General features: G+C 37.5%; 1 protein-coding gene across 1 annotated transcript in view; it reads right to left on the bottom strand.

The window, feature by feature from the left end:
- Positions 1–21,428, bottom strand: part of CATSPERE (catsper channel auxiliary subunit epsilon) — a 91,865-nt gene that overhangs the window by 4,776 nt on the left and 65,661 nt on the right. Inside the window, exons 19-20 of the mRNA XM_066252723.1 lie at positions 11,122–11,208; positions 8,631–8,788 (exon numbers count right to left, since the gene is read on the bottom strand). Coding sequence (XP_066108820.1) covers positions 8,631–8,788; positions 11,122–11,208 — 245 coding nt within the window. The remainder of the gene's footprint in view (positions 1–8,630; positions 8,789–11,121; positions 11,209–21,428) is intronic.

Here is a 21,428-nt window from a genome sequence, read left to right as displayed (position 1 = left end):
TTCCCCATTTCCAGCTTCAGAAAAATACAAAAAAAGAAAAAAAAAAGGAAAAAAAAGAAAACCAAGGACCAAAGAAGAAGCCACAACAAACCTGCTAGGGAGCACCCGAATCTCCCCTGCTTACAGGAATGGGGTGGAGTAAGGCTGAGAGCCCAGAAGAACTCTCACTCCAAGGAAAAGAGCAGAAAATACTGCTCACAGCCACTTGCCTGGCAACCAGGAAATGAAATGTGTTGAAAGGGCCGGCTTGTCTTCCAAAAAGAAAGGGGAGAGAGAGACAGACGGTGAGGGGCAGAGGAATGCAGGGGACGACCTGAGAAGCTGATTCACACAGTGCTGGAGGCGGCCATAGCTGGGGGAGGGGCTGATCCTTCCACAAAACAAAAGACTAAAGTGCTTCTGGGCCGCAGATCTCCAGATATCTCTCCAGCTCCAATCAGTGCAACAAGACACAGCTGAAAACAAGAAGTATTGAGGAGGGGCAGTAATTCAGGTCTCCATGGAGACCTGAGATACACCTCCCCCTAATGAAACTGAGAAAACACCCTGTCCCCAGAGAGAGTACTGGTAGAAGAGGCCTTCAGAGTCTCAGGTTACACCCACTACATTCCTGGATATAGTTTCAAATAAGCCCCCTGCTGAGATCAGTAAACAAGACTATCACCTGTTAAGTAAACAAACCAATCAAGACTTCAAAGTGGCCCAAATCTGAAAGTGGATTACAAATAATAGCTGATTCCAACCCAAGAAGATCTAGAAATAACACAATTGAAAACTGGAGGCAGACAACACCAAGCCTAGACTCAACTGGCTCTACAAACAAAACACTCAAACACACAGACACAATGAGAAGACAGAGAGGTGCAATCCAAATGAAACCACAAGAGAAACCTCCAGGAAATGAACTGAGTGATATGGAAATAATCAAACTTCCAGATGCAGAGTTCAAAATAATGATTGTAAGGATGCTTAGGGATCTTAGAACAACAATGGATGGTCATTATAAACACCTAAATAAAGAAATAGCAAGTATAAAAAAGGATATTGAAATATTAAAAAAGAATCAGTTGGAGATGACAAATACAATATCAGAAATGAAGACCACAATGGAAGGAATTAAAAACAGGATGGATGGAGCTGAGGATTGAATCAGCGAGTTGGAGGACAAGTAGAATGAAAGCATGAAAGCAGAGAAGAAAAAAGAAAAGAGACTAAAAAAGTCTGAGGAAACTCCTAGAGAGCTCTGTGACAACATGAAGAGAAATAACATCCACATCATAGGGGTTCCTGAAGAAGAAGAGAAAGAACAAAGAATAGAGACTTTGTTCAATCATATCATAGCTGAAAACTTCCCTAAATTACTGCAGGAGAAACTTTAACAAGTTCAAGAAGCACAGAGAACTCCATTAAAGAGAAACCCAAAGAAACCTACACCAAGACACATCATAATTAAAATACCAAAGCTAATTGATAAAGAGAAAATATTAAAAGTTGCTAGAGAAAAAAAGGCTATCACCTACAAAGGAGCCCCCATAAGGATGACATCAGACTTCTCAACAGAAACACTTGAGGCCAGAAGGGAATGGCAAGAATATTCAAAGTAATGCAGAACAAGAACCTACAACCAAGATTACTTTATCCAGCAAGGCTATCATTTAAAATTGAAGGAGAAATAAAAAGCTTCCCAGACAAAAAAAACCCTCAAGGAATCATTACAACCAAACCAATGCTGCAGGAAATGTTAAGGGGCCTGTAGTAAACAGACCAAAGTGGGAAAAGAATTTAGCAAAAGAGGAATACAGCTTTAAAGAATAAAATGGTAATAAACAACTACATATCAATAATAACCTTAAATGTAAATGGATTAAATGATCTAATCAAAAAACATAGGGTAGCCTGACCTGTGGTGGCACAGTGGGATAAAGCATCGAACTAGAACACTGAGGTTGCCAGTTCGAAACCTTGGGCTTGCCTGGTCAAGGCACATATGGGAGTTGATGCTTCCTGCTCCTCCCTCTTCTCCTATCTCTCTCTCTCTCTCTCTCCTCTCTCTCTAAAAATCAGCAAATAAAAGAAAAGAAAAGAAAAGAAAAAAAAGACATAGGGTAGCTGCATGGATAAGAAAACAGGACCCGTACATATGCTGTCTACAAGAGACACACCTTAAAACAAAAGATGCACATAGACTGAAGGTAAAAGGATGGAAAAAAACATTTCATGCAAATGGAAATGAAAAAAAAGCTGGAGTAGCAATACTTACATCAGACAAAATAAACTTTAAAACAAAGGATATAGTAAGAGATAAAGAAGGCCACTACATAATGATAAAGGGAGCAATCCAACAGGAAGATATAACCATTATAAATATCTATGCACCGAATATAGGAGCACGTAAGTATATAAAGCAGACTTTGATGGATATAAAGGGTGAGATCAACAGCAACACTATAACAGTAGGAGATTTCAATACCCCACTAACATCACTAGATAGATCCTCAAGAAAGAAAATTAACAAAGAAACAGCAGACTTAAAGGACATACTAGATCAACTCGATTTAATAGATATCTTCAGAACCTTTTACCCTAAAGCAGCAGAATATACATTCTTTTCAAGTGCTCATGGTACATTCTCTAGGATACACCACATGTTAGGGCACAAAAGTGGTCTCAACAAATTTAAGAAGATTGAAATCATATCAAGCACTTTCTCTGAGCACAATGACATGAAACTACAAATAAACCACAACAGAAAAACTCAAAAATTCTCAAACACATGGAAACTAAATAGCAGGTTGTTAAATAACGAATGGATTAAGAATGAGATCAAAGAAGAAATAAAAAATTCCTAGAAACGAATGATAATGAGCATATAACAACTCAAAATTTATGGGACACAGCAAAAGCAGTACTGAGAGGGAAGTTCATAGCACTACAGGCACACTTTAAGAAGCTAGAAAAAGCTAAAATAAACAACCTAACCCTGCATCTAAAAGAACAAGAAAAAGAACAGCAAGTAAAGCCCAAATGTTGTAGAGGAAGGAAATAATAAAGATCAGAGCAGAAATAAATGACATAGAGGCTAAAGAAACAATACAGAGGATCAATGAAACTAGGAGCTGGTTCTTTGAAAAGGTAAACAAGATCAATGAACCCTTAACTAGACTCACCAAGAAAAAAAGAGAGAGGACTCAAATAAATTAAATTAGAAATGAGAGTGGAGAAATAACAACCGACACAATAGAAATACAAAATATTGTAAGAAAATACTATGAAGAACTGTATGCCAAAAAACTAGATAACCTAGATGAAATGGACAAATTCCTTGAAACATATAATCTTCCAAAAATCAAGCTGGAAAAATCAGAAAACCTAGAGAGACCGATTACACCAAATGAGATCGAAACAGTTATCAAAAAACTCCCAACAAAGAAAAGTCCTGGGCCTGATGGCTTCACAAGTGAATTCTACCAAATATTCAAAGAAGAACTAACTCTTATCCTTCTCAAGCTATTTCAAAAATTTCAAGAGGAAGACTTCCAAGCTCCTTTTATGAGGTGAGCAATATTCTGATTCTAAAACCAGGCAAAGACAACACAAAGAAAGAAAATTATAGGTCAATATCACTGATGAATATAGATGCTAAAATCCTCAACAAAATATTAGCAAACAGGATCCAACAATATATGGAAAAAAAGTCATACACCATGATCAAGTGGGATTTATTCTGGGGAGGTAAGGCTGGTACAATATTCGCAAATCAATCAATATGATTCATCACATAAACAAAAGGAAGGAGAAAAACCACATGATAACTTCAATAGATGCAGAAAAAGCATTTGATAAAATCCAGCACCCATTCATGAGCAAAACTCTCAGCAAAGTGGGAATACAGGGAACATACCTCAACATGATAAAAGCCATCTATGACAAACCCATAGCCAACATCACACTCAATGGGAAAAAATTAAAAGCAATCCCCTTAAGATCAGGAACAAGGCAGGGGTGCCCCCTTTCACCACTCTTATTCAACATAGTTCTGGCAGTCCTAGCCATAGCAATCAGACATGAAGAAGAAATAAAACGCATTCAAGTTGGAAAAGAAGAAGTAAAACTATCATTATTTGCAGATGATATGATATTGTATATAGAAAACCCTAAAGTCTCAGTCAAAAAACTACTGGACCTGATAAATGAATTCAGGAAAGTGGCAGGATATAAAATTAATACTCAGAAATCAGAGGCATTTTTTTTTTCATTTTTCTGAAGCTGGAAACAGGGAGAGACAGTCAGACAGACTCCCGCATGTGCCCGGCCGGGATCCACCCGGCACGCCCACCATGGGGCGACGCTCTGCCCACAAGGGGGCGATGCTCTGCCCCTCCGGGGGGTGGCTTTGCTGCGACCAGAGCCACTCTAGCACCTGGGGCAGAGGCCAAGGAGCCATCCCCAGCGCCCGGGCCATCTTTGCTCCAATGGAGCCTCAGCTGCAGAAGGGGAAGAGAGAGACAGAGAGGAAAGCGTGGCAGAGGGGTGGAGAAGCAAATGGGCTCTTCTCCTGTGTGCCCTGGCCGGGAATCGAACCGGGTCCTCCCACGCTAGGCCGACGCTCTACCGCTGAGCCAACCGGCCAGGGCTCAGAGGCATTTTTGTACACCAATAATGAACAGTCAGAAAGAGAAATTAAGGAAACAATCTCCTTCACTATTATAACCAAAAAAATTAAGTACCTAGGAGTAAATTTAACAAAGGAGACTAAAGACTTGTACTTGGAAAATTATAAAACATTGATAAAAGAAATCAAGGAAGATACAAACAAGTGGAAGCATATACCGTGCTCATAATTAGGAAGAATAAACATCATTAAAATGTCTATATTACCCAAAGCAATTTATAAATTCAATGCAGTATCAATTAAAATACCAATACTTTAAAGATATAGATCACATATTTCAAAAATTTATATGGAACCAAAAAAGAACATGAATAGCCTCAGCAATCTTAAAAAAGAAGAATAAAATGGTAGATATCACACTTCCTGATATCAAGTTATACTACAAGGCCATTGTGCTCAAAACAGCCTGGTACTGGCATAAGAACAGGCATATAGATCAATGGAACAGAACAGAGAACCCAGAGACAATTGATATTTGACAAAGTAGGTAAGGGCATACAATGGAGTAAAGACAGCCTCTTTAATAAGTGGTGTTGGGTAAATTGGACAGCTACCTTCAAAAAAATAAAACTAAACCACCAACTTACACCATTCACAAAAATAAACTCAAAATGGATAAAAGACTTAAATGTAAGCCGTTAAACCATAAGCATCTTAGAAGAAAACATAGGCAGTAAGCTCTCCAACATCTCTCGCAGCAATGTATTTGCTCATTTATCTCCACGGGCAAGTGAAATAAAAGACAGGATAAACAAATGGGACTATATCAAACTAAAAAGCTTTTGCACAGCTAAAGACAATAAGAACAGAATAAAAAGACAAACTACACAATGGGAGAATATATTTGACAATACGTCTGATAAGGGGTTAATAACCAAAATTTATAAAGAACTAGTCAATCTCAACACCATGAAGACAATCCAATCAATAAATGGGGAAAAGAAATGAATAAACACTTCTCCAAAGAGGACATACAGATGGCCAATAGGCATATGAAAAAATGCTCAACATCACTAATCATTAGAGAAATGCAAATTAAAACCACAATGAGATATCACCTCACACCAGTCAGAATGTGGCTCATCAACAAAGCAACACAGAATAAGTGCTGGCGAGGATGTGGAGAAAAGGGAACCCTCCTGCACTGCTGGTGGGTATGCAGACTGGTGCAGCCACTGTGGAAAACAGTATGGAGATTCCTCAAAGAATTAAAAATCGAAATGCCTTTTGACCCAGCTATTCCACTTTTAGGAATATACCCTAGAACCACCATAGAACTGTTCCAAAAGGAGAAATGCACCCCCATGTTTATGGCAGCATTGTTCACAATAGTGAAGATCTGGAAACAGTCCAAGTGTCTGTCAGTGGATGAGTAGATTAAAAACCTTTTGTGTGTGTGTGTATATATATATATTATATATATATTATATATATAATATATATATACATACACTATGGAATACTACTCAGCCATAAGAAATCATGATATTGGATCATTTACAATAACATGTATGGACCTCAATAACATTATATGGACTGAAATAAGTAAATCAGAAAAAACCTAAGAACTATATGAATCCATACATAGATGGGATATAAAAATGAGACTCAGAGACATGGACAAGAATGTGATGGTAATGGGGGATGGAGGGGGCGAGGAAGGAGAAAGAGGGGGTGGGGACAGGGGAGGGGCAGAAAGATAACCAGATAGAAGGTGATGGAAGACAATTTGACTTTGCATGAGGGATATGCAACTTAATCAAATGTCAAAATAATCTGGAGATGTTTTCTCTGAACATATGTACCCTGATTTATCAATGTCACCGCATTAAAATCAATTAAAAATAAATTAATTAAAAAAAACAAAATAAACCTAGTCCAGTCTTCTTATAAAGCTTTAGTCCCTCAAATGTTAAGATATTTTCCTTCTCCACACTTGGGCCTGAATTATGCTTAAGAGGTAGCATTGAGGAGAAGGTTGGGTATGGTTATTTGTTATCTTTTCTTCCTCTTCCATTTGCTAGCTGCTATTGCAGAACTTTGCAGCGTTGGGCACATGTAGGAGGAGAAGGTCAAAATTTTATGTGGCCAAGACTTCATGTATTGGATACCCAAGCATTAGCTTTTTTTATTGAAGGGAGAGAGCTAGTATTCCAGTATCCAACATGCAGAATGGGTTTCTCATATGCTCCTGTCTTGTAACCGGTACATTTCACCTGATGTTCCAGGATGTAGGTGACGCTTTCTCTCTCTGGCCATTTGCCAATGGAAGCCATTTTCTCTCTTTGGAGTTACTGTACCCCTGAGGTGAGCAGGGATGGTCGCTTTCATGATGACCCAAGTTCAGTTTTCTTTCATGGGGTCCATATATAAACCCAAAGTTCACACATTGCCCCAACCACTGGAGAAAGCCTGTTTCCATCTACCAGATCACTCTTTGGCCTTCCTCGTGCCAGTGTACCTGTAGGCAGCTTCTTACCTTCCAACTTTTTAGATGACCATTAGGAATAGTCTTTGTTCCCCCATCCCCAAACCAAGAGTCCCGTGTTAGTTTTCCTGAAACACTTTTGTTCTCTCTTTGTATAGATCAGTAAACTTATGTGTGCCCATGGAATCACTGCAGAAGAGACCCCCATTTGTATTTTTAACTTTATTTTTAGCTGCCCATAGGACATCTTCACTCAGATATTACAATGTCTCCTCAAATGCAAAGTCAGGACTTTTACCACAGTATTTCCCCCAGAGAAAAACCACCCCATTAGCTATTTTGGTCAAAGAAAAAATATGATTTTTAATCACTTAGTCCAGAAAACTGGAAACCATATGAATTCCTTCTTTTGCCATATTAGATCATATACTCTGTCATTTTGTTGCATATTTTTTAGACTTTTTTCTTTCTTTCCATTCTTACTGCCACGAGGCCTTCCTCTGACCTCTTGGCTCATTAACTTTAGCCTTCTCACTTATCTGTGTCTAGTTACTTTCCTTTTATATCAATACATTCTTTTTGCTTTTATCTGGCTAATTTTTTAAGAACTATACTTTCAAAGCAACACTCCCCTGTAAGGATGCCAAGGAGGGTCTCTAGGACATGGTTGGAAACTGACTTCCACATTATGCCTTCAGTTAGTCTGCCTGCTTTGTTTTCTGCCTTCCTCACACGGGGCATTTCCCACCTTCCTTCACGACTCCCCAAGCCATACACATTTCATGATTAGTGCGATTTCTTTCATCTGAAGTGTGTATTCTAGTCTTCTGGCAATGTAAATTCTGCTGAGGCTCCTTATTCTCCAAGAAGTTTCTTCCGATGCTCAAAATAGCGTTGCTCTTTCCCATCTTTGAATTATTATTCTGCTTATCAATAATGCAAATGATTGTAGTTGAAAAAATACCTCAGTATTTGCTCCGATTTGACCTCTCTTGGTTTGTATGTGTACCCCCACTCCTCCTTTCCCAACCTGTTTAACTATAAACACCTTGTTGGCCGAGATTGTGCTTATGTTATATTTGCATCTGTCACAGCCAAGGAACATAGTAATTGTAAATTGTTTAATTTAATTAATGTTTAACATGCATTCTTATCTCCCACCCCCTTGGAATGTTTAATGTGATTGCTACAAAAAATGAAAAAGTAAATATGTAAATACCAAAAATTGAATATCTGGATGACATCAGATTAAATTAGCATTGACAACAGCATGATGATTAATAAGAGGAGAAGGGGGTAGAGGACAGTAGAAGAGGGTAAAGGAGGGATAAATGGTGATAGGAGGAGACTTGACTTTGGGTGGTAAACACACAATACAATATACAGATGATGTGTGATAGAATTGTATACCTGAAACCTACATAATTTCATTAACTAATGTCACTCCAATAAATTCAATTAAAAATTAAATTGAAAAAAATTTTTGAGAAACTAATGCTAAAACTGTTATAATAAGATATTCATATTCACCTATAGTTTGGATCCAGAATCTTCACTCGAAACACATACATTCCAGTATGATCCATGGGCCAAACTAGATGGTTATAGTTAGACTTGTTGATAATCTCATATGGTTGATTCAAGTCTCCTGGTTTCCCAATAGCATATGAAAAACAGTTCTTATAGTTCTGAACAGAAAACAAAGACAGAAACCCGCTTGATGAAGCCATCTAGTCTCTGAGAAAACAAAGCTTATGAATTATACTTCATTTTCAGCCATGGACTTCTCAGAATAATATGTCAGCCATGTTCGGAAATTTGAATGCGGTCTTGAGTTTATGTGTGTAGGCAACCATTTTCATTCAGTACACACACCCTCCCTGTCCTTCTCAAGCTCTGACATTAACGTGGAGGAACCTGTGAAAAAGTCACTTTTCCTTTTGCGTCCTTTAGTTTTTCTCCTGAGAATTAGCAGTCTTTGGAGATACCTCCTGGATCTTTTACACAGGTCACTCATCCCTGTAGAATCAGGACTCTGTGGCAAACAGTGCAGCCCAGAATGGACTGCTGTTTCCTACTTGGGTGTGTTTCACAGGAAGAGCACCCCTGATGGCCACATTTAGTTAGTATACAGTTCAGTTACTGCACAGTTAGTATACCCTTCAGTCAGGATAGCTTTACTCACCAGGGCTTAACTAGTCTTTGCAGGTTCCTTCCTTCATTATAGTAAGACTCTAGACTGAATTCACGCTTTTATGGAGAACTTTGTGTTTTCATACAGTAGAATCAAATAGTGAGGGCCTGGTCTGGGCACTCCAAACCTTTCTAGAATGTCAACCACTGTTTCAGTGGTTCTTAAATGTGGTCCCCAGATCAGTAGTATCAGCATCGCCTGGGAACTTGTTGGAAATGCAAATTGTGGGCTTCTCTCCAGATCTGTTGAATCACACTTGGGAAGTAGAGGCCCAGAGATCTACCTACTCCCCTACCTCAATCAGTCCCTAGGTGATTCTGATGTACACCAAGATTTGAGAACCCCTGCACTGTATTGTATTGATTGAGGCAAGGTCCATGGCTGCTTATTAACAGGTGACCCATTGCCTCAAGAAATATGTCATTTTGGCAGAATCATAGAACATTTGGGTGCCCTTTGTGGGATTTTGGCAAACAGAGTATCACCCTTAACTCCAGATCCTTCAACAAAAAGTCAAGAGAGTAAGTTTTATTTTTAACTGATTCTCTTACTAGTTTAATTCTTTATAATTTCTTAATAGTGGAACTAATACTCTGTTTAATTGGTAGATGACCTATACTCAATTAATTAGTTCCACAAATATTTATTGAGCACTCATATTGGGGTAGATCGATGCTGGGGGTACAGACGTGAACATGGTTGGGGAGCCAGGTAACCAATTGGGTAAATAAGCAGAATATATATATATATATATATATATATATATATATATATATATATATATATATATGTCAGGAAGTTATAAATGCTAATAGCATTAAAGATAATATGAAAGGGAGATACAGACTGTCCTGGGGTAAGGGTTTACTTTTTCAAAAGAGGGGCCAGGGAATTCTCATTGACTGGTTGATTTTTAAGTGAAGATCTGAAGGGGGAAGCTAGCTAGTCATTGTGATGGGGTGTAGCATATAATAAAGGCTTTGTCATAACTAAGTGAGATGGGAGCTATTGCATGGTTTTGAACAGAAGAGTGACATGTTCCCATTTAGCTGCTGCATTGTGAATAGCTTCAAGGTGGGCAAGATGAAGTGAGGAGACCAGTAGGGTAATGGGATCAATAGATTGAAGGTTATACTGGGGTAGAAGGCTTGTTCAAAGGGTTTTTTAGAGTAGAGCCTCTAGTTACGTTGCTGGAAAGATGGGGAGTGCTGGATGGAAAGTAGATTGTTGGGAATGACATCAGATGACAAAGTACGTTGTTTGTATTATATATATCTCTGCCTTGACATGCATAGATTCTGATGCAGAAGCAAAGTATGTAAATTTTTATTGTAGGGTAAACATTTTATAGGATGAGGTACCTTATGTGTCACTCTTTATCCATGAGATACAATTTGATTCTCAAAATAACATACATTAATTTCAATTTAAGAAACTTCAACTGCAAAATATTGAAAACAGTATAGGATTGATAATTATAATTGCCGTTAAGAAAGGATCTTAGTTGTACAAAAATGGAAACTTCAGATATTCTTCAGAAAGACACACTGTCAGTGCTTTAACATGTTTGTCAGATATTTAGTATTCTATAAACACAGATTTTTAGCAGATAAAATTATGCAAAATATTTAGTAATAGGAGCAACAGAAGATCAAACAGAAATTAAGATGAACCATCTTTGAAATCACAATATAATCCAACAGAAAAATCAGATTTGATTTACAAAAACAAATTTAAATCCAAAGTGTTTTCATCAAGCATTATTAAAACTAAAATGCCAAATTACTTATTATCAATGGACAGTTTGCAAGGTACTGTTTTTCTTACCTCAGGTCCCCAAACTTTTCCTAGTGGGAGGTGCTTGTTAAGTGCAGACATTGACTTCCATGTCTGGGCTTCGTTTAAACAACCACTCTGTCAATATATATATTGTATCAATTTATTCATAAGTACTTAATATATTTTAATGCCAATGAAACTTATGTATTAAAATTTTTAAAATTATTTAAATGTTTGCTGATACAGAGAAACAATGAAATTTTGTATATTGACCTTATACAGAGAAAGCATCTTAAATTCTTTTATTAATTTGAACTGTTTTGCATAAACAGTTACTTTATCTGTGACTATGACAGTTTTATTTCTTCCTTTCCTTTCCTTATACTTTTAATTTATTTTTATTGTTTGCCTCATTACAAAGATCAGGGACAAGGTGGTACATTAGTGGTAACTGACTCTCTTATTTCATTGCTGATTTCAGGGTTTCAAATTTTCACCCTAAGGATGATGTTTTCTATATATATATTTTTGGTATCAATATTTTATTAGGTTAAGGAAGTTACCATCTATTTATAATTTTCTAAGATTTATTTTGATAGTTATATATGGGTGATAATTTTTAAATCAAATGACATTTCATCAACTATTATAATAATCTTATACCTTTTCTTCTTTATTCTGTTAATATAGTGGATTACTTTCATTTTCAAATGCTATGGCAATTCTTCTTTGTGAAATCAACAGAACTTGGTCTAGATGTAGTCTTTTTTAGTATCTTGATGAGTTTTATCTGCTACTATTTTGTTTCGGTGGTTCATATCAGTGATCATGAGAGAGATTGTCTCATAATTCTGTTTTGTTTTAGGATCCTCCTGGGTTCACAAAGTGAGTTGGAATATGCTCGCCTTAACCTAATAATCTGGAGGGGCAGAGGTGGATTTAACGGCAGGCACACTGCGTGCACGCTCTGGGCCCCGACTTCTGAAGGCCCCACAAAACCCCAACTTTACACTTTTTTCTAATGACACCAAGTTTGGTTTTATATGTGCAATTTTAACATTAATAGTACATAGTATGTCTTGTTTATTTAAAAATATGGTTAACATGTATTTTTATTTTCTCTGTCTCTCTCTTTTTTTTAAGGTGCTCAATATTTTCTTCTGTACCAGGGGCCTCAACTGACCTTAATCTGCTTCTCTGGAGGGGTTTTTGTAAGGCTGAAGTGAAATGTTTATAGCCTTCATCCACAAAGCCATCTGGGATTAGGGATTTCTATTTTTTTTTTCTTGGAATGCAAGAAATTTTGTTAAATTGTGTTTTTTCAAGGCATTTGTTCATTTTATCCATTTGTCCATTGTCAAATTGGTTGAGATCAACTTATTTATAACAACCTGTATTATCTGGATTGTAAAATGGTGATATGATATTTCAATTCTATTTTTTTTCATTTGTGAACTGGAATAATTTTATAAAGAGATGCTTCCTCTCATCTACTTTTTGGTTATCCACAGATATTGTTTATTTGAGAAAGGTAGGATAAATTTTTTTTTCTCTTTATTTGCCAGCTTTCAAAATAAGGAATTGGTTTCTTATCATTCTCCAAAAGTAAACTTAAAAAAACTCATTATGAACTCATAGATTTAACATAATGAGTTTAACCCATTGCAATAACTATCCTAATGTAGCCTGACTTGCCCCATGTTAGGCCCATAGAAATCTCTTCTAATCTTTTTTCTCAAGGGAGGGATGTTTGTTAAATTACTAGTGTCAGTTTTGTTCCTTTGCTTTGGTTTTCTTTTTCAGGAATTCCATTTATCCATCTATTGGATCTTTTTTTGGGCCTACTTTTAACATTTGTTACTTTCTCTGAAATCATTTTTATTCTTTTTTACTTCAAAAAATTTCTTTTTTTCGGGTTCGATTCCCGGCCAGGGCACACAGGAGAAGCGCCCATTTGCTTCTCCACCCCTCCGCCGCGCTTTCCTCTCTGTCTCTCTCTTCCCCTCCCGCAGCCAAGGCTCCATTGGAGCAAAGATGGCCCGGGTGCTGGGGATGGCTCTGTGGCCTCTGCCTCAGGCGCTAGAGTGGCTCTGGTCGCAACATGGCGACGCCCAGGATGGGCAGAGCATCGCCCCCTGGTGGGCAGAGCGTCGCCCCTGGTGGGCGTGCCGGGTGGACCCCGGTCGGGCGCATGCGGGAGTCTGTCTGACTGTCTCTCCCTGTTTCCAGCTTCAGAAAAATGAAAAACAAAAACAAAAACAAAAACAAAAACAAAAACAAACAAACAAAAAAAATTTCTTTTTTTAAATTTCACGTATCTTGTAAAGTGTTCTTTGTTGTTCATTTTTATTTTTATTTATTTATTTAATTTTTTTACAGAGACAGAGAGAGGAATAGAAAGGGACAGACAGACAGAAACGGAGAGAGAAGCATCAATCATCAATTTTTCGTTGTGGCACTTTAGTTGTTCATTGATTGCTTTCTCATATGTGCCTTGACCGTGGGGCTGCAACAGACTGAGTAACCCCTTGCTCAAGCCAGTGACCTTGGGCTCAAGCTGGTGAGCTCAGGGTCTCGAACCTGGGTCCTCTGCATCCACTGCACCACCACCTGGTCAGGCTGTTTTTATTTTTTAAAGGCTATTTTGATTACATAAAGAATTGTAGGTTTAGAAATTATTTTCTTTCAGTAATTTAAAAATATTTTTGTTCAAAGTTTTCTGGTTTTTACTATTTATATTGGAAAATCAGCTTTATATATTATAATTACTCTTTTGAAGAAATTATCCTTTTTTTTTTGTTTGTTTTATGACTATATTTATTTATTTATTTATTTTTTAAAATAAATTTTTATTAATGGTAATGGGATGACATTAATAAATCAGGGTACATATATTCAAAGAAAACATGTCTAGGTTATTTTGTCATCAAATTATGTTGCAAAACCCTCGCCCAAAGTCAGATTGTCCTCCGTCACCCTCTATCTAGTTCTCTGTGCCCCTCCCCCTCCCCCTAACTCTCTCCTTCCCTCCCTCCCATGTCCTCCCTCCCCCCCCACCCTTGGTAACCACCACACTCTTGTCCATGTCTCTTAGTCTCATTTTTATGTTCCACCAATGTATGGAATCATGTAGTTCTTGTTTTTTTCTGATTTGCTTATTTCACTCCTTATAATGTTATCAAGATCCCACCATTTTGCTGTAAATGATCTGATGTCATCATTTCTTATGGCTGAGTAGTATTCCATAGTGTATATGTGCCACATCTTCTTTATCCAGTCTTCTATTGAGGGGCTTTTTGGTTGTTTCCATGTCTTGGCCACTGTGAACAGTGCTGCAATGAACATGGGGCTACATGTGTCTTCACGTATCAATGTTTCTGAGGTTTTGGGGTATATACCCAGTAGAGGGATTGCTGGGTCATAAGGTAGTTCTATTTGCAGTTTTTTGAGGAACCACCATACTTTCCTCCATAATGGTTGTACTACTTTACAGTCCCACCAACAGTGAATGAGGGTTCCTTTTTCTCCACAGCCTCTCCAACATTTGCTATTACCCGTCTTGTTGATAATAGCTAATCTAACAGGAGTGAGGTGGTATCTCATTGTAGTTTTGATTTGCATTTCTCTAATAACTAATGAAGCTGAGCATCTTTTCATATATCTGTTGGCCATTTGTATCTCTTCCTGGGAGAAGTGTCTGTTCATGTCCTCTTCCCATTTTTTTATTGGATTGTTTGTTTGTTTGTTGTTGAGTTTTATGAGTTCTTTGTAAATTTTGGATATTAGGCCCTTATCTGAGCTGTCGTTTGAAAATATCAGTTCCCATATAGTTGGCTGTCTGTTTATTTTGATATCAGTTTCTCTTGCTGAGCAAAAACTTTTAATTCTGATGTAGTCCCATTCATTTATCTTTGCCTTCACTTCTCTTGCCATTGGAGTCAAGTTCATAAAATGTTCTTTAAAACCCAGGTCCATGATTTTAGTACCTATGTCTTCTTCTATGCACTTTATTGTTTCAGGTCTTATATTTAGGTCTTTGATCCATTTTGAATTAATTTTAGTACACGGGGACAGGCTGTAGTCGAGTTTCATTCTTTTGCATGTGGCTTTCCAGTTTTCCCAACACCATTTGTTGAAGAGGTTTTCTTTTCTCCATTGTGTGTTGTTGGCCCCTTTATCAAAGATTATTTGACCGTATATATGTGGTTTTATTTCTGGGCTTTCTATGCTGTTCCATTGGTCTGAGTGTCTATTTTTTTGCCAATACCATGCTGTTTTGATTATCGTGGCCCTATAATATAGTTTAAAGTCAGGTATTGTAATGCCCCCAGCTTCATTCTTTTTCCTTAGGATTGTTTTGGCTATTCGGGGTTTTTTATAGTTCCATATAAATCTGATGATTTTTTGTTCCATTTCTTTAAAAAATCTCATAGGGATTTTGATGGGAATTGCATTAAATTTGTATATTGCTTTGGGTAATATGGCCATTTTGATTATATTTATTCTTCCTATCCAAGAACAAGGAATATTTTTCCATCTCATTGTATCTTTTTCGATTTCCCTTAACAATGCTTTGTAATTTTCATTATATAGGTCCTTTACGTTCTTTGTTATGTTTATTCCTAGGTATTTTATTTTTTTTGTTGCAATCGTGAAGGGGATTATTTTTTTTAGTTCGTTTTCTAATATTTCATTGTTGGCATATAGAAAGGCTATGGACTTTTGTATGTTAATTTTGTATCCTGCGACCTTACTGTATTGGTTTATTGTTTCTAATAATCTTTTTGTGGAGTCCTTTGGGTTTTCGATGTATAGGATCATATCATCAGCAAAAAGTGATAGCTTTACTTCTTCTTTTCCGATATGGATGCCTTTTATTTCTTTGTCTTGTCTGATTGCTCTGGCCAGAACTTCTAGCACCACGTTGAATAAGAGTGGAGAGAGTGGACAACCCTGTCTTGTTCCTGATTTAAGGTAGAAAGTCCTCAGTTTTATGCCGTTTAATAGGATGTTGGCTGATGGTTTATCATATATGGCCTTTATCATGTTGAGATATTTTCCTTCTATACCCATTTTGTTGAGAGTCTTAAACATAAAATTGTGTTGTATTTTATCAAAAGCCTTTTCTGCATCTATAGATAAGATCATGTGGTTTTTGTTCTTTGTTTTGTTGATATGGTGTATTACGTTAACCGTTTTGCGTATGTTGAACCATCCTTGAGATTCTGGGATGAATCCCACTTGATCATGATGTATTATTTTTTTAATATGTTGTTGTATTTGGTTTGCCAGTATTTTGTTTAGTATTTTAGCATCTGTATTCATTAGAGATATTGGTCTGTAGTTTTCTTTCTTTGTGCCATCCTTGCCAGGTTTTGGTATGAGGGTTATGTTGGCCTCATAAAATGTGTTTGGAAGTATTGCTTCTTCTTCAATTTTTTGGAAGACTTTGAGTAGAATAGGAACCAAGTCTTCTTTGAATGTTTGATAGAATTCACTAGTATAACCGTCTGGGCCTGGACTTTTATTTTTGGGGAGATTTTTAATAGTTTTTTCTATTTCCTCCCTGCTGATTGGTCTGTTTAGGCTTTCTGCTTCTTCATGACTCAGTCTAGGAAGGTTGTATTGTTCTAGGAATTTATCCATTTCTTCTAGATTGTTGTATTTGGTGGCATATAATTTTTCATAGTATTCTACAATAATTCTTTGTATTTCTATGATGTCTGTGGTGATCACTCCTCTTTCATTTTGGATTTTATTTATTTGAGTCCTGTGTCTTTTTTCCTTGGTGAGTCTTGCCAAGGGTTTGTCAATTTTGTTGATCTTTTCAAAGAACCAGCTCCTTGTTTTATTGATTTTTTCTATAGTTTTTCTGTTCTCTATTTCATTTATTTCTGCTCTGATTTTTATTATCTCCTTTCTTCGGCTGGTTTTGGGTTGTCTTTGTTCTTCTTTTTCTAGTTCCTTAAGGTGTGAAGTTAAGTGGTTTACTTCGGCTCTCTCTTGTTTGTTCATATAGGCCTGAAGTGATATGAACTTTCCTCTTATTACTGCTTTTGCTGCATCCCAGAGATTCTGATATGTCGTATTTTCATTTTCATTAGTCTGTATATATCTTTTGATTTCTGCACTTATTTCTTCTTTGACCCATTCATTTTTTAGAAGTATGTTGTTTAGTTTCCACATTTTTGTGGGTTTTTCCCTCTCTTTTTTGCAGTTGAATTCTAGTTTCAAGGCTTTATGATCAGAAAATATGCTTGGTACAATTTCAATTTTTCTAAATTTGCTGATATTGTCTTTGTGGCCCAACATATGGTCAATTCTTGAGAATGTTCCATGTACACTAGAGAAAAATGTATACTCTGTCGCTTTGGGATGAAGTGTCCTGTAGATGTCTATCATATCCAGGTGTTCTAGTATTTCGTTTAAGGCCACTATATCTTTATTGATTCTCTGTTTGGATGACCGATCTAGAGCCGTCAGCGGTGTATTGAGGTCTCCAAGTATGATTGTATTTTTGTCAGTTTTTGTTTTAAGGTCAATAAGTAGCTGTCTTATATATTTTGGTGCTCCTTGGTTTGGTGCATATATATTAAGGATTGTTATGTCTTCTTGATTCAACTTCCCCTTAATCATTATGAAATGACCATTTTTGTCTCTGAGTACTTTTTCTGTCTTGTAGTCAGCATTATTAGATATGAGTATTGCTACACCTGCTTTTTTTTGGGTGTTGTTTGCTTGGAGTATTGTTTTCCAGCCTTTCACTTTGAATTTGTTTTTATCCTTGTTGCTTAGATGTGTTTCTTGTAGGCAGCATATAGTTGGATTTTCTTTTTTAATCCATTCTGCTACTCTGTGTCTTTTTATTGGTAAGTTTAATCCATTTACATTTAGTGTAATTATTGACACTTGTGGGTTCCCTACTGCCATTTTATAAATTGCTTTCTGTTAGTTTTGTATCTAGTTTGATTCTTCTCTTTTGTTTTTCTATCATTTGTTTTTGTTTGTTTGTGTTCCATACTTCTTTCCTCTGTTGCTACCTTTTTTAAGTCAAGTGTTTTTGTGGTGGTTTTTTTAAGGGTGGTTACCATTAAGTAATGAAAAGGGTACCTACCATATTCATTGTAGTACCCTATCTTATAAGTATTTCTGCACTTCATCATCCTTTGCTACTGTTAATCTCCATCCTCTCCCCCCTGTTTTTCCTTTGTTGTCACAGTTTAAGTTTGGTTTTATTGTGTTCTTGGTGGAGCTGTTACTTGTGGTGTTGTTTTCTTTTGTTCTTTGAATCTGGTTGGAAAACCCCCTTTAGTATTTCCTGGAGTGGGGGCTTTCTGTTGATAAATTCTCTCATCTTTTCTGTATTTGTAAATGTTTTTATATCTCCTTCATACTTGAAGGATAGCTTTGATGGGTATAGTATTCTTGGCTGAAAGTTCCTCTCTTTCAGGGCTTTAAATATTGGGGTCCACTCTCTTCTAGCTTGTAGAGTTTCTGCTGAGAAATCTGATGATAATCTAATAGGCCTTCCTTTATATGTTGTACTCTTCTTTTCCCTGGCTGCCTTGAGAATTTTTTCTTTGTCATTGGTTTGTGTCATCTTTATTATGATGTGCCTTGGAGTGGGTTTGTTGGGGTTAAGAAAACTTCGTGTTCTGTTTGCTTCTTGAATTTGAGGCTTTAGTTCCTTCCACAGGCTTGGGAAGTTCTCGTCTATTATTTGTTTGAGTATATTCTCCATTCCATTTTCTTTCTCTTCTCCCTCTGATATACTTATTATTCTTATGTTATTCTTTCTGATGGAGTCAGACAATTCCTGTAGGGCTTTCTCATTTTTTATTATTTTTGAGTCTCTTTCTTCTTCTCTCTGTTGTGCCTCAAGTTGTTTGTCTTCTATTTCACTAATCCTATCTTCAATCTGGGCTGTTCTGTTAGCTAAGCTTGTTACCTCGTTTTTCAGCTCGTGAATTGAGTTTTTCATTTCTGTTTGATTTGTTTTTATAGTTTCAATTTCCTTGGTAATATATTCTTTGTGTTCATTGAGCTGTTTTCTGATCTCCCTATATTGCCTTTCTGTGTTTTCTTGTATATCTCTGAGTATTTTTAAGATTTCTATTTTAAATTCTCTGTCATTTAGCTCCAAGGCTTCCAATATGTTAAGTCTTTTCTCCATAGATTTTTCCACATCTATTTGTGTTACCTCTCTTTCTTTTGTATCCATAATATTCGATTTCCTCTTTCTTATTGGCATCTGAGGGTGGTCTTATTGATAGCACTAATTAGAGTTAATAAAGAGTAAAAAGAAAAAAAAAAAAGGGTAAAACACCCCACAAAAAAAAAACAGTAATAATTTATTATTTCCCCCTTTTTTTCTCTCTTCTCTTTCCCTCCTCTCCCCTCCTCAGGGAAATATCGTGCCTATAATGGAGGGCCTGATTTGGGGTGAAGAGTTCAAGGGGCAAAAAAAGGGAGTAGGGACCTACTAAATGCAAAAAAAAAAAAAAAAAAAGAAGAAAATCTTAGACAAGCATAAGATGATTTGCTTGTAAGTGATGGTCAACTAAGAGATATAATGAGAGGGATAAGAGGGAATCAGAAAAAAGGACCAAAAAAGAATAATAAAGAAGAAAAAATAAAATTAATAAGTAAAAATCTGTTGTATTAAGTGGAGCGAAGACTAAATACAATGGAGACCTTGGGTTGGGAGGACCCAAAATGCCACAAAAATAAACAAACAAGAGAAAAAAAAATAAAAACAAAAGCAAAAAAGAGAAATAAAGCCAAAAAAAAGCCTTGAGTCCCAAATTAACTAATTTGTTCGTGATTGAGGATTATATGGGAGGAAAGTAAAATGAGAAAAGAAAAAATGAATAGAAAGGAAAAAATAAGAAAAAGAGAAAAACGAAGGAAGAAATAAAATAGGAGGAGAAAAAAACAAAATAAAGCAAGACAAAAAAAAAACAAAAGAGGAGAGAGTGAGAGTTAAGTGTTTTGGAGTATAACCTTAAAGGAGGGTGAGGATGAAGAAGAAAAATAAAATGCAACACTCATGGGTAGTGTAGTTCAAGAAAGGGGAAGCATAAGATGGGCAGAGAATAGAAGGACCGAGGTGGAGGAAATAAAGGCAAAAAGATAGAAGAAACAAACAACAACAACAACAACAAAAAATTAATGGATCAAGTTGTAAAGTCTGTGGGTTTTTCTTGATTTTGAGAGGTTAACTTCTTCCTTTTTCTTTTCTCTCCCTCTTCCTAGTCGGTGACTCTGTACCCCAGGCTCTGCCCCTGTGTCACTCTTAGGTAGGGATTTGCAGTTGATGGGATTCTATGGCAATGTCATATAATTGGCTTTAGTCTTGCTGGAAGTAAAGGCTTGTTGGCGTTTGCAGGGTCCAACGATGAGAGAGTTTGCTTTCCTGGATTCTCTCTCCTAGTCCCCCCTTTCTGAATTAGCAGCCTGGTGATCCAGCTATAAGGCTGCAACTGCTTCTGCCTGGGGAGTAAGAGGCTCAAAGAGCTGGGAAATCCCCACTCTATCCCCACTCAGTGCAAGGCTTTGGGAAAGGCTCTGACAGTCAGGGCCTCCAGTGTAATCAGGCGGGGGTGGGAGTCAATTGTTGTCAAGGTGACTGTTCAGCGCCTATCATTTAGTTGGACCTCTCAACCCAGGCTTTCCACACTTTGTAGCCTGTTTTTGCAGGGAAGAAGAGGCACTAGTCTCTGCTTACGACTAGTGTAGTATAGACCTTATTATCTGCCAAGTCCTTCTTGTTAGCGTTTATCTCTGAATATGGAGGCTCTATCAATCAGAAGTTGCCCCCGCCCCTTTAGCGAGAGGCACTAAAAAATATCACGCCTCTTGTCTTGGATCGCTGAACTGAGAGAGATCTTATCAATTAGAACCGAGGGTGCGCAGATTTTATGGGTTAAGCTAATTTCAGTGATTGGGTCGCAGCTGTGTTTCCGAAGGTATTTTAGGCTGCCTGCGCGCGCCCCTCCCCCAACGCTTGATTGTTAGCTTGAATGGCTGGGTGAGGTGCCCCGCCCACGGAGAGAATCTCCCAAGCCTCTCCCGCTCGCCCCGCCGCTGGCGGCTGGACCGCACCAGGCGCAGGATAATGGAGCCCCCTGGGTGTGCGGGCCAGTAGGGCGCCCTGGGCCAGTAGGGCGCCCTGGGCGCGTGGAATGCCCAAGGCACACGCGCGAATGGGGCGCTCCGGGCACTGGTGGCCGGCGACCCCCACTCGCAGTGTGCGGGCCGCTGGGAACGTCAGCGGTGCTCAACCGGACCGGGCGCGCGCGCGCGGCGGCTAGTGGTGGCCGCTCGCGGTGGCGGTTCGCGGGGGCTTGCGGCAG

This window comes from Saccopteryx bilineata, chromosome 1, assembly GCF_036850765.1.
Source record: "Saccopteryx bilineata isolate mSacBil1 chromosome 1, mSacBil1_pri_phased_curated, whole genome shotgun sequence".
NCBI classification, from domain to species: Eukaryota; Metazoa; Chordata; class Mammalia; order Chiroptera; family Emballonuridae; genus Saccopteryx; species Saccopteryx bilineata.
This window is presented reverse-complemented; position numbering and strand designations above follow the sequence as displayed.